General features: G+C 37.8%; 1 protein-coding gene across 8 annotated transcripts in view; it reads right to left on the bottom strand.

The window, feature by feature from the left end:
- The window catches only part of Inpp4b (inositol polyphosphate-4-phosphatase type II B), a 702,669-nt gene that overhangs the window by 200,357 nt on the left and 487,302 nt on the right, over positions 1–15,010 (bottom strand). For all 8 annotated transcript variants that reach the window (XM_034522353.2, XM_076915453.1, XM_076915455.1 and 5 more), the window contains one exon: positions 1,160–1,271. In XM_034522353.2, coding sequence (XP_034378244.1) covers positions 1,160–1,271 — 112 coding nt within the window. The remainder of the gene's footprint in view (positions 1–1,159; positions 1,272–15,010) is intronic.

Raw genomic sequence — 15,010 nt, 5'->3', positions numbered from 1 at the left:
ATTTATATTGTTCATTGTTACTGCTTGTTACTGTAACAGAAAAGGCAGAAGAAATAGACGGGAGTATTCAGATATCTCTTGGGCTTTGGTTTCAAACATACTGTTTACATTCTTCATTATACTGCTGTTGTTGAGCCTCCTCCAGACCTTTGTGTCTAATTTATTTCTCCCCCCACCCCGCATTGTGTGTGTGTACATGTGTTGAAAGAGAATTTTTGAGATAGGCCCAAACTAATAATAATAACAGGGCCCTGTGATTCCTTTTCCCTAACCTAAATAGTTAAAAGTGCCTGCCAGCAAGTTTGGGCTCAGTTAATTAGTTACAGAGGAGGTGGAGTTACAAGACAAAGACCTGTTAAAACATCCCAGGAACTGACTGGCCAAGGGAGGAACTACACCCTGCCCTCATGGTAGAGCCTGCTGATGTTCAAAAAAGTAAAACAACCAATTGTGTGCACCTGCATGAAAGTTTCTTCTTTTCCCCACCCTGAGCTTATATAATCCCTAAATCCCTGAGCCACGGGGTTGATGCCCCTGTCTCCCACATTGAGACACGTGTTGGCCGGAACGTTACGCCATTAAACCACCTCATGTTCTTGCAGCAAGTTGGTCTCTCGTGTTTCCTTTGGGTGTGCGCCATCCTGAGACTCGAGTGGGGTCCCCTTCGGGGGGTTCACGAGCCTTTTAGTGTGTGTGTACAATTCATAAAATACAAAGTTCTTGTTAAAAATGCTTCCTTCATATAAAATTAAAATTAAAATTGCATTTCTTCCCAAAGATGTCTTTGGGAATAAAGAGCTAGCTACTGTTGGCAGTCACCCTCCCAGAATCCTCCCTGCATCTCATGCAGGGTAATTATGGCAGAATGCAACAATGATCAGTACTTTTCTTCCAACTGAGAAGAGATGATATCAACATGGGAGCTGGCACAGAAGAGAAAGGTGTTTCTGAATGGCACAGAGCTTCACACAGCTCTGAGTAAATGGGCATTCCAGTTCTGAGAGGAAATGCACAAATTGTACTTCAATTCCAGGGATGATTTCTCATTTAGCTTTTGAATAATAAGATTTCAAACCCCACAGGGTGTTGGCAACACAGGCATCTGGCAAAGCTCATCATTTCTAATTTAATCTGTGCAACGAGCTGACTGCAATCCTACCTTTTGTCCCGGCACATCTGTTGTGATGTGGTCGGTGTCCCCATCCTCAATCTCCCCCATTCTCATGAGGCTGACTTCTATGGTGCCGACCACTTTGCCACCATCTGAGGTTCTGCAAATGAAAAGTCAATGAAATACTAAGGTAAGTGTTACCTCTCTTATAATCCATCCAGAACACATTACCTTCTGAAAACCACGAATTGTTACTTTCTTTAAACCGAGCTACTCAATGCACAGGAGATCATGTTGCTAGCATTATACCATCTTCATGAATTCATGAGGTAGGCCCACAGACTGGACCTCTTGGAAGGCTCTCAGGAGCACCCTCAGAGAATAACACAATGTAAGAAATAAAAACCCTACCCTGTATAATAAATTGTGTTCTAAATACAAATGTCTACAATGGTATAAACTGTCTTCCCTCTATCCCAACCACACGAGTTAAAGCTTATGTCCATCACAGCAGTACTGCCAAGTAAAACAGAAAAGAATTATCTATGTATCCTGGTACAGCTGGACCATGGCTCCAAAACTGAACTATGATTCTATTCTTTAATATTTTTTCCTTCTTAGGAGAGAAAGTAAAGATTGTGTGCCAGCAAACTAAGTGAAAATGTATGAAGCAGAAGCAACAAATGTGCTTAGTAGAGCATCTCATTCTTTAGATAACGATGTGAATGTAAAGCAAAACTGACTTATCCAGTAACCAAGCGACAACTCTACGCTTGCATCCTCCTCACATTTCTTAGTCACTGAAGGACTCATCCAGACTTAATGATGTTGCTGATTTTATCACTAAGATTATCAATCATCATCATGATTTTCCTCCAGCAAAAACTATGATTGACACGTATAAAGCAAGCTAAAGATAAAGTTAACAAACCATCATTCTTAATGATTCTTTGGTTTCTTTTCTTAGGTGAGAAAGATCTGCAGAATGAATGGCTCTATTAAACCATGTAAATGTCAACACCATGATACATAGTTGCCCTTTCACCTTATGAAAACAGGGTTGTGTGATTCCAGGGATCTGAGATGTTATAATTTTCCCCTGGAGCCCTGCTGCCTCACCATCTTCCGTTAGACACTAATTTTCTTGGCTACTGTGTCCTGTTCTGAAATTTGTTTAATTTTAGTCTGAGCATTGATGTTGCATATAACTTAGCCAGCACCTTGTGAATATGGCTGTGTTGTTATAAGAGGTTTCAGAAAAAGAAATAAGAAAATTAACATAGTTCATCAAAATGCTAATTAAGGAATGACTAAATTAAGCAAAAAAAGATGCTCAATTATGTTACTAGATCATGGCAGGTTTTCTTCTAGTAAAATAAAATGCAGCAATTAAAATGTACCTAAAGAAACTTGAGTAGAAAAGTTCTGGTGGTATTTGTACAACTAACCACATTGTAATACAATAAGCATTTTTCCCATAGAAAATTATGATTTATTGTTAAGTAGTATCCTAAATGTCTTACTAAGATATGAAATAAATGTTTCTTAGTATTTTAAAACCAATAAGGAATTAAAATATCAACTTCAGTTTCAAAATCAAAATAGAAAAGAATTCATAGTGTGTATGTGTGTATGTGTGTATGTGTTTCTATGTTTATGTGTGTATGTGAGTGTATAAGTGTGGGTATGTGAAGTATGATCTGTGATAGTGTAGAAAACCATATTAATTCTAATTCTGAGAAAGTTTTAAATAATTCACTTCATCATTTTCTGTTTAAATATATCAAAACATGGCATTCTAAGTCACAAAATGGCATATCTCTGAATAATTCTTCAATACCTGTAGTTAAAGATCTGATCATTATTTGTATAGGTACTACCAATCACTGTTTACTTGAAAGGTATAGATAATTCCCCATAAAATTGATTACTCATCACAAAGATACCTTTTAATTTTTTTAAAGACAATTATTTGAACACTTTTGGCTTGAGCACACTGAGCTAGTCAATTTTAAGAAATGCATGCCTGTGTGTAACACTCTGGATTTTCTCACTTAACTAGCACATACATTACATCTGAAGACCAAACCTCCTGATTAATGGTCCACTCTCTTCCAGGGCTAAGTAATGAAAGGATTTATGGCGCAATGGGTACACACATGTACTTGAGGACTGAATTGGGCAGGTCATGGGAAGCTTTGCTTTTCTCAGTTGTGACTCAATCCTTCTGCTGTCTGGATTCTGAAATGATGAATGGAAGGTTTTCAGCCCTCTGACTAAGATGGCTGCTTCTTCTCCACTTCAACCTGCTGGAAGCAGCTGTAGAGCAGCAGGCATGAACCGAGGTTCAATCGCTGTTAGTGTGCACTGCATTTAATCTAGTTCTCCCCAGGATGTTACTGAAATGGATAGCAAGGCTATGGCAAAAGCTGATGATGTCTCGTGGCATCTTCAAGAGTATTTGAATGCTCACAGCTCATACAGATGCTTAATTCTGCTGTGAACTTTAAAATCCTAATGATGGAGACCAAATGAGTCACTTTTGCAATCTAAGAGAAATTTCTCTAAATGCTAAGGTAGTCAGTGCACAAGGTGTGGGTGGGTATGGGTGTATGTATGTGCTTGTGTGAGCACGTGGGCGTGTGTACGTGTGTGGGTACTTGTACATTTCTGAACTACTGATCTTTTGCTCCCTTTAAAAAACATCTGGCTACTTGCTCAATGACTTACCTGCGTTTTGTGTTTTCTATTGTATCTCCTATTCCAGTGGTTTTTAACCTTCCTAATGCTGTGACCCTTTAATGCAGTTTCTAATGCTGTGGTGACCCTCAATCATAAAATTTTCATTGCTACTTCATAACTGTAATTTTATGCTATTATGAGTCATAATGAATATATCTGTGTTTCCAGACGGTCCCCGATAAAAGGATCATTCAACTTCCAAAGGGGTCTTGACCCACAGGTTGAGAACCACTGCCCTATAGACTTCGTTTAGGTACTGAGTGGAATAAAAATAAGGTTCTTGCTGAGACCTCTGATACTGCAGGATTCTAGTTTGAATTCTCTCTCCAATCACTTTACATAGGCATCTGTTTGAAGTTTTCAGAAGTGTACACTCCCTCCTGCGATCCGTAGCACTGAGAGGTGAACCTGGTTATGAACTACAGAACTGAATTCATGGCATCCCAAAGCTGGCTCAGCCCTTTAACTGAGTGAAAACATAAAATGCATTTTGGGTTCTACAACAGTTTCTCGCCCAGAGCATAGCCATCACCACCCTCTTAGTTGGCCACAGTTCATGTACCTAAAGATTGTTACAAAACAAACAAAAACAAAAATCAAACAAACAAAAATCTTCTTAATGATTTAAAAATATGTGGGTTGTGATATTGTTGTTGCTGTTGTTGTTTTGTTATTGTTGTTTTTCAGATTGAGAACCAAACCCAAATTTTCCTTTATTTCAACACAATATTCTGAATACCATTACACAAAGCCTTCCAGAAACATTAGAAATATTTAGTCAGTACAGCAACATCCAACCTCACATGTGATGCTTACCTATGCTTTCAGCTTATTTTAATCTGATGGAAAAAGCTTTAGTAACTGCAGCTTAAAAGTCATCAGCATGAAAGCCCAATCAGATTCTAACTTTTGAAAAATGTATCATTATCTCAACAGTAAAGAATTGAGGAGAGTTTGGACTAGGAACCAAGAAACTCCACTTCTACTCTCAGCTGAACTATGGATTAGCTCCTCGGGTTAAGGCATACTTGGGACCTTCTCTGAGTCCAGTTTAACTTACCAAGAAAGAGAGTTCAAACTGCTACTGAACAGAAAACATAAGACACTCTAACCCTGTACTCTGATCACTTGGGTGGCTCCTTCATACACATCAATGGTCAATATGTTGATATATATGTGAGAAAACTGTGAGAAAACTGTCAGTCATGGTACAGTCTCTCTATTACACATCGTCCACCTACCCATCTACACTTACCCCCAAACAACCCAAATGCCTGACAGACTTGGGCAGTAACTGGACAAATATGATTAATCCTAGCAAAGAGGTAACCCTTGTATATCATAGAAACTCATGTGGCAATACAAGGAGGCTGGAGTATTTAATACCCTGTGCACATGAAAAGGCAAAATAAAAATCAAGCCTTCAAGCCTTTTATGTGCCACACTGCTGGCTCTTTACAACCAAAAAAAAAAAAAAAAAAAAACAAGGAAAGTTCACATCCCCTGCAATACCCCTATCACAATATCAAGTTCCCTCTCCATCATCGAAGGGACTCAAATATTTAACTGTGATGAGGTGTGGAAGGAAAAGAAGGGGATTTCAGTAACACAAATCTATACACCCTTCCTACCTAGGATTTCAGATACATGGAGTACAACAATGGAGACTCTTAAAAATGCAAATAAATAAAATATCCAATAAAGAAGTCTGACTTTAAAATACTCCCACTCCTTAATGCTTCCTAATGAAATATTCAATCTCAGAGGCTGAAACCTACATCTGTTTTTAGAAGACAGAAGGAAATGTAAAACAGTCTTTAATGCCACGCATTCCCTGAGTTTCTGCCCTACCTATTTTGTCATCCTTTAACAGATCAAAAAGAAAAAGAAGAGAAAAACACTCCCAAAGTTGTTAAACATCAAAATGTAAATAATTTCTCTCTTCTGGAAATGCCACTGCAATGCAAACTAGCAAATGTCTCTGTAAACATCCAGAGGAAAGCCGTCATTAGCACTGTCAGGCTCTGTGAATATCAAGCAGTTCCGGTGTCACACACAGGGATTTGCAGCTGCGAGACACGCTTCGCATCTAAGCCATCTAGACATGTAGCTAGGAAATGAAAACTCTCATCCAGACAAGAAAATAAACAAAGGCCATATGTAGCAGACATGGTGTGTCTTCCTGGTTCATATAACTAGACTGTTAGATTAACCCGGGTGGTATGGAAGTAAGAACTCCATATAGGAAGATAGCTGAAGACACCTGCGTTTTGTATGACAGACATAAATATTCATAACCACAGAAGTCTTCCAAGCAAGTAGTTAACCTTTAGGTCCAGTAGGTCTAGCTGGTTTAGCCTGCACACTCTATTGTGTCATCTCTGGGGTTTTTAATCTAGTCACTGCATAGACTCATCCCCGGAAATTCTATAGGATTCAACTCCCTTCTATGAAGCTCAAACACAATCCCATATCAGCTGTGTCCCTGATTTCCCAATCTGGAATTCCAAATTTCTTTTCTTCTGATCTCACTACTTTATATTTTATAAATTTTAATCCAAACCCTCCATGCCTTCAAATCCAAACTTGTTCATGAAAAATGTACTCATTCTACAACCTAAACTCTCAATATCCCATTTTTACATTTCCTTTTTCTGGGTCTTCTAGCCTGTCACTAAACCCTGGCGCTCCTTTCTGATGCCTCTTAAATGTGTCTGTCCCTCACACAGCGTCGCGATAGCTTTATCACTTCTTGTCCACTTTACCCAAAGAACCTACTTCTTCCCTGGCATCCTCCTCTAACGTCCCATCCACACCAGGTTTTGCCTACACCCTTCTTTTTTTTATAATTTTATATTTGTTTATCATTTTAAAAACCCACTAGCCATTGTTTAATCTAAACTAGCAGCTAAACAATATCATCCACTGCTAATGTTTATGGAAAACTCTGCATTTTGATTTATGTAGATTTATCTCATCAGTAAATAGTTGTAATTTGTTTTAAAGATATATTTGTTTATTTTATATGTATATGTAGGTGTGTGTGTTTGTGTGTGAATGTGTGTGCTTTATGCAGGCAGTACCCTCAAAGGCTGGATGGGTGTATGGGATCCCCTAGAACTACAGTTATAAACAGCTGTGAGACAACTCATATGCATGCTGGAAACCACAGTTCTCTACAAGATCAGCATATGTTCTTAACAGCTAAGCCATATCCCAGACCCTTGTCTCTTTGCGAGACCAGGTCTCACAGGTTCCAGGCTTAGTTTGGACTCTCTGTGTAGTCAAGGATGAGTGTGAATTTCGGCTCTTCCTGCCTCCTCCTCTCATGGGCTGTGAATAGAGAAGTATGCTACATTGCCTGGGGTAAGGAGAGCTGGGGACCAAAAGCATGACTTTGATCATTCTGGACAAAAATTCACCATCCATAGCACATATCCAGCCCCAGAATCCCTAGAGCATTCAGTAGAGGACAATACAGTGAGTTTTGAGTAGCAAGTCTTAAGGCTACCCCAGTAGCCTTCTGTGCAATAAATAATTATGTGATCGAGAATGGACAACTTAAGTTTCCTGAAGCTCTCCCAGTTATAAAATATGAATATCATAAGGCATCCTGATGTAGGTAGACACAGTCCAAAGTTTCTGAAAGTATGAGTATGCTTTATCATATAATAATGAATACTGTTGTCATTACTTATATATTATATTGTTACATAGTTCAGATTACAAGAAAGCACATTGTAGAAATGCTGGCCATCCATGTTTCAGACCCACTGGTTTGTGAATGCCTCTTATTGATGATAACAATGCCAACAAGAAGTGAGGAATTCCACTGACACAAATAAACACAAGCAAATTGTACTCTACTCAACTAAAACAAATGATAAACTTTAAATTTTATTTGAAAATCTGTCAATTTCGTAATAAATATGGAACATAAATGGTTTCCTTGAATTTAGGCATATTGATCAAAGAGGTGAGGAAGCAAGGTTGATTTGTTAGTAACGCCTTTGTCAGGAATTTGAATCAACTAGAGTAACAGTGATGTTAATGGGGCATTGTAAGCTGCAGGTGGAATTGCAGGTATAGGTGATGTGGGAGGGCTACTTTACTACCACACACTAAAGGAGCTACAGTGTCTGTGCAGAAAGCATGATCAGCTACTGTATTTGAGGACTTTAAAAGTAAATAGCACCAGGCATATGAAAGGAGAAAGCCAAATCTCAAATATCAGCAAACCAGTATCTATGAGCTTCCATTTTCCCTTCCGATTTTCCTTGACCTAGACAAACACAGCCCCGGTCTCAAAGATTATCCTTAGTGTAGACAGAGTCCAGACCTCTGGTGTTAGCTCAGGATATAGGATTTAGGGCTCCTGATACTCCAAAATGAATGAAAATCTCTTTTCTCTCTTCACTCTCTTGGGCTTTATGCCCACTTAATCTTGCTATCACAGTGGTAAGTAGCAGCGATGAAAGCAGATGAAACGGGTCTGCTCTAAAACTCACATATCCCATAAACCATGAGAGGAGGCCTGCTCTAGGGGAAGATGTGACCTCAACCGTGTAGGATGATCTGCTTCACATCTCCTTCATCTCCCTTCTCTTGCCATGTGTTCCCCAGAAAGAAGGTAGAATTCTACCATAGAAAGTGGGCAAATCATAATGATGGAGAAGCAACAAGGAAAATCTGCAGGACACAGAGCAGTGCCAGAAAGGTCATGGAAAAGACAAAGACCTCTTAATGTTGTGAATGAACTCCAAACCTCATTCCAGGTTGGGAGTCTGAGGTAGGAACGAGGACCACAGATGCTGAGAAGTGAGTCAAGAGGTCAGATCATATGGAGGGTCTCAGTGTAGTTGGATGACAAGTATGAGGGTTAGAGGTAAAGGACGTATCTTGTGGAGAATAGGAGAGAATCCAGGCTGTCTCCAGACGAAAGCCTAGAACACAAACAACTGGAAAGCACAGTTTGGCTTACAAGAGGTTTAAAATAAATAAGTTTAAACATAACTCTTTCGAATATATAAAAAAGATTTATTTATCAAACCTATTAATACCAATGATATGCATCAAAAAGTCTAGATAAGTAGACACACTTTAATCAAGTATTGGAATATGGATTGTTAGTAAAGCTCTTCACTCTCCCCAGGATGATTAATAGAGTCTGGATGATAGGAACCAAAACCCATGGGCAAATATTTGGAGACTTCCTTGGACTGGTTTCTGAAGTTCAAGGAAAGGCAAAGCAAACAACAAGAAGAACAACTTTGAGGAAGAAAAGTAAGAGTTGCTTTAACTGACTGCTACTAGAAACTCATAGAAACCATACAGCGATGAAGACAGCTCAGATGCATTAGTAAAAGCTAAATAAAGGAGGAGACAGGCAACATGCCTAACTGGTTTCTGAAAAAGTTATGAGCAAGGCAGTGGAGCAAAAAGGCTTTTCAGTATATGGTGCTGAGACAATTGTAATAAAAACAAAATTCTAAACATCATAAAGTTGTGAACATCACAACTTTAGTAAAAGATAGTAGTTCATGGAACTAAAACTTATAAAAATGATGCAAGGGAGATTGTGAGCCAGAAGAGGTGACATGAAGTTCATACCTATGGAGAGAGAAAGGTATCAGGGAAGCTAATTACAACACAGGCAGCATTTGGAAAGTGAAGGCAAGAGAATGACAAATTCAGTGCTAGCCTGTGCTAAAAATAATAAGGCTATCTCAAATCATCAAAGCAATGGGGAGAGAGGGTGGGAAATGTTGATGAAGAGGGAGAGAAAGAATGAAAGATGAAGAAATATCCAGAAATAGGGACTTCAATGAAATTTACATTATGTCTTTAGACAACATTGTTATTAGAGTAAAAATAGGACAAGCATTTGGCAAGGAGAAAAGAGTCAAATATAGTCTGTGTGAAAAGAACTTGAACTTAAAATAGAGAAAAAGCTCTCCAAACTTTGTAGCAATGAAACAAGAAAACAGCCTAAAGGATCAAAAAGAGGGTGTGCAGATGGCAAAAGGCACATGAGAACATGATCTACAGTCAGAGAAGGTATGCCTTGATGAAAACTAAAATTACTGCAATGTGCTGTTTCACCAGCTTTGGCAACCAGGAAGGTTGCACACTAGCTGGCATCCTCACACAATGCCGTATGGAAACATAAAGCCAAACACTTCTCAGGTGACCTAGTACCACAACTCCTAAATAATTATCCTAGAGAACTAAAAACCTGTGATCACTTTAAAAAGTGCACGAAATACCTTTAGCAGCCTCATTCATAATCACCAGACAATGAAAACACCTTACATATCATTTAATATGAATTATTAAACTACCTGTGGTATATCTACACCATGAAATACTATTTGTCAAGAAAAGAAGCATGATAGACACAAAAACTTATATGGATTGTAGGTATTAGGCTGAATGAATGAAGCTGATCTCCAAGGTGTAGATACTATTACATAGCAAATGGTCAACTTCTATCTTAAACATTAAAAATCTACTAGAGGTGGAGTCATGGGTCCCTCCCTCTGTGCTCCCAGGCTGGTGGTTTAGATCCTGGGAGCTCTGGTTGGTTGGTATTGTTGCTCTCCTCATGGGGCCACACCGGGCATAGGTGGGAAAGGAGATCCTTGGTCCCATGAAGGCTGAACACCGAGTGGGGGGAAATTCGAGGGTGGGGAGGTGGAAGTGGTGGGATAGGTGGGGGCACATCCTCATAGAAGCAGGAGGAGGGGGGATGGGATAGGGGGTTCCTGGGTGGTGGTGGGGAATGGGGTAAAGGGATAAAAATCTGAAATGTAAATATAATATCTAATAAAAAATAAATGAAATAAAATAAAAATTAAAAAACAATCTACTAGAGGGAGTGATAGAGCCTTTGGTGACAGAGAATGCTTTGGGTGGTGATCCAGTGAAGGGCCAGATCTACACTCTGATTCTGTTACTCTCATGAGAATGTAGTTGTGCGTTATAGTTTACAGAAACGTAAAAAATTTTTTTTTTACTTTATTAGTTTATGAAGTTGAGTAAATGAGAAAGAAGACTGTCTTCTCTAAATTAACAAACAAAACAATTTCTTTTGAGAATATAAAGAAGCTTATCTTAAAGAGGATTTCTCTTCCATTTCAACCAAATTTAATTTTTAGTATTTCATTGTAATGCCAGAATCAAAGTATATATCTTATATTATGTATTATGCTTTCAAAGTAACTAAAAACATTAGAGATTATCCATATATCTATGTCTATATGTCTATATATCTACACATCTATATCTCTGTATCTCTGTATCTCTATCTATCTATCTATTTATTTATCTATATGTATGTATGTATCTCTCTATATATACACACACATACACCATATATACATATACATATATATATATACATATATATATATATATACATATACATATATATGAGAGAGAAAGGCTGCAAGAACAATGGAAAGCAGGTCATCAAACATGACAAAACAATTGCTCATTCAAAGACACACAATGAATTTAATGAATTTACACCACCAGTGATCTGAGGTCTACTGCCAAAAGTATTCATTTAGACAATATAGAAAAAAAAAACTATTGCTAGGATTTTGCTTTGTTTTATTACATTTACATGTTTGGATTATTTATCTTAGTAAGATTAAGGGAAATAATGGATGGAGAAGAGGGATACATATAGGGGAAGAGGCTATTGAAAGAGGAAGCAAGTGGTATCAAGAGCAGGATTGTACAGGGTTAGAACATAAGTAGCCATGAAACTTGAGTAAGTGTAGACTTTTCTAAAAAAAAAAAAATATTGGGGCTGATGAAATGACTTCCTGGGTAAAGGTTGTTGTCACTCTGTCTGATAATTGAGCTTGATTACCAGAGTCCACAGAGTGGAGAGACAAGCCCTATTCCTGTGTGGTATTTTCTGAGAGTTGTGACAAGGACATAGACAGACAGACAGGCAGGCAGGCAGGCATGCACACATGCAAGCATACACATATACATACACACACAGAGAGACACACACAGACAACTAGATAAATATAAAAATCTAAACATTTAAAATAATATATATATATATATATATATATATATATATATATATATATATCTTTAAGGCAGACACAAATTATTATGGCAGAAAGGCAGAGTTTTTGTACTTTCTACAGAACTATTTTATGTGAATGGGCTCCAAATGTTACAATGCTAATCAAAATGCATTTAGATACTGAAAACGTACATGTCAATCATGGACCACTAGGGCACTTTATTACTAAAGACTGATGATAAAATGGTATTTAATATTAAGATTTTTAGGTATATATTTTTAATCAGACAATTTTTTGTGTGCCTTTGAGTTTTGTGTTGGCTTTTAATAGTAGGAAGGAGTACAAGAGGTTTCTCCAAGAATGCCAGAACCAAAAGGTCAGAATTACGGTGTGAGAACATGATTTTAAAGTATAATGTATTTCAAACCTGTACAGTCAGAAATTCAATGAGTTTTAAATTATGGGAGGCATGCACTCTGAAATGGAACAACTCTCATGACCTACATTCTCACACTTAATTGCTTCTGGGTTTGTTTCGAATTCTTCTGTGACTCACTAATCAAATCTTCCAGTTTTCCAAGTGACATTTCCTTTACTCTTCTCTAATTTAGCAACATCTTCCACGAATAAGTCTTTGAAATCTACAGAAATTCTATAGAAATATAAAAACTGTAAGATTAATAGAAAATAGTCATTACTTTAAAAACACTTGTTAATTACAATATTAATCACTTCCAGTCACAGAAAGGGGACATGAAAAAGGACAAAGGTGCCCATTTTTATGAAAACTCCCATACCAATTCTAGAAACATACAAGCTATCTGTCAAATGGGCAGGTCCTTGGAGGAAGGGAATTAGTGCAGACACATAGAGGAGTGCTGTGTTGAGGCTGTCACTTTACAATCAGAGGCAGGCAAAGATCTCAAATGACATTTGAACAAGCACCAAAAGGAAGAAGAGACTGAGTTGTACATCTCCCTGAAGTAAGAGCATTCCAGGAAGCATACAGGTCAAAGGCCTTGAAATGAATCTGTGCTCTCATGTGCTAAAAACAGCAGAAATGCCTGGTAGCTAGAAAAAAAAGGAGCAAGAGAGCTGTTGTACTTTTATGTCTATTTCTGTGTTTAAATATTCTGAACAAAAGTAACACAGGGGAGAGATGGTCTTTTTGACTAATAGATCTGAGTTATATTCCATTATTATAGGGAAGTCACAAAGTCAAAGTCAGGACCTTTCAGAAAGCCATATCACATCCACAATCAAGTATGGAGAGAGATGAACACACCAAACACCCTCCTTATTTCTCTTTCTTCTCTCTCTCTTTTTCTTTCTTCTCTCTCTTTCTCTTTCTTTTCTTTTTCATTTTCTTTCTTCTTTTTCTCTTTCTTTCTTCCTTTCTGTTTCTTTCTTCCATTCTCTTTCTTTCTTTCTTTCTTTCTTTCTTTCTTTCTTTCTTTCTTTCTTTCTTTCTTTCTTTCTAATCAGGACCTAGCCACTACCCAGAATGGGCTGAGATTTTCCATATCAGTTACCAAGTCATCCAGAACAGACCACAGCTCACAGGCCAATATGATCTAGATAACTCTTCATTAAGACTTTTCCTATGTGATATTTGGTTGTGTCTAGTTGACAGTTAAATTAACCACTTCAAGAGACACATGTGAATTTTATAGAACCCAGATTATTCTCACAGACTTAGTAACTCAAAACAGCACTCCAATTTCATAGGTTCTGTGGATAAGAGATCATCAAAGTCCTTGAACCACATTCTAACCAAGTCAAAGTCAAGATGCAGCCTGGGTAGTACATTCTCCTTCTTTCTTGAAGGCTGTATGGAAGAACATGATTCTTATGAGTGCTGGCAAATTTTCCCTTGTGGCTATGTGGCCACTTCATGTCAAGCTATTGAAGTGATGTTCAGTTCTTTATGTCCACTCTCAAGTTATAGCCATAAGGCCCTCTCCATAGAAGTTCCAACATAGAAGGTTGCTTTTTCAGAGCTAACAGTAGGCTTGCCATATCCAGTCGGTTAAGACAGTATCTTATTACAGTACGTCAACTACTACTGTGCATGAGAGGCTAACCTACTACTAGAGGATGAGATCTGAACTGGTGCACACACTGTGTCTCCTATCCTTTCCCGGGTTATACCCACACTGAAGGGGAAGGTGTTGTGAAAAGCATTTGGAACTCACTTAGCTTCCTGTGTCTCACTAGCAAAGGTGAACTAAAGAACTCATATTCTAGGACTTTGCAGGCCACGGTGGAAACTTTTGGTTTTCTTCTAGTAGAATAAACAACAGAACATTTTGAACTGAGATAATTTTTAAGTGAGAACATGAGTTACACATGCAGAGATGATGGATATCTGGGAAAGTGGAGCAGCATGAAGACAAGTGAGAGACATAAGGCTAGGTTAGAGGTGAGGCAGATTAGAGCCTTGTTTAATCTGAAGACATGACTTATAAGGTATCTGATTGATATGATGAAAATAAAAAAATAGAATGCTTTGAGATGGGGAAACTCTGTCAAACAATATTTGTGGAGAAAGGTAGGCAGTACACAGGAAGGGGGTAAATTTTAAATAGTTTAGATTATGACACCTATTTGGACTTCATTTATCCATAGATGGATGATTGGCTTTTGACAAGAAGGAAGGCTGAAAGATAAGTTTGTCAATGTATTGTAGATGATTGTTAGATTCTGCTGCCCATTAAAATAGAAACCAGATAAATCTGCTAAGAAAAAGAAGGGGACAGATAGTAAGAGTTTTTTATTAATACCAATATCAGAATATAGACCTAAGGATTGATGGAATTGCTTAGTAGTTAGATGCACATATAGTTTGCATAAGGCCGTGTACTCTTTTTCTAGCACAAACAAAAGATAATCAAGGCTATTGAAAGTGTTGGAGCTATTGAAAAGAGAAAGACTGAAAAAATGGAAACAGAAGAATTCCACCACCAAACTATGGTATAAGAGATATCAACATTTAGAGCATAGACCAATGAGGAGCAACCAGGAGGAACAAAGAGGAAAAGGTCTTTGATGGCAGAACATGGGGAAAAGCCAGAGGTTGAAGATATCAAGTCCAAAATATGTTTGA

Source organism: Arvicanthis niloticus, chromosome 18, assembly GCF_011762505.2.
Source record: "Arvicanthis niloticus isolate mArvNil1 chromosome 18, mArvNil1.pat.X, whole genome shotgun sequence".
Lineage (NCBI taxonomy): Eukaryota > Metazoa > Chordata > Mammalia > Rodentia > Muridae > Arvicanthis > Arvicanthis niloticus.
Note: the sequence above shows the minus strand (reverse complement) of the source record. Positions and strands in the feature narration are given on the sequence as shown.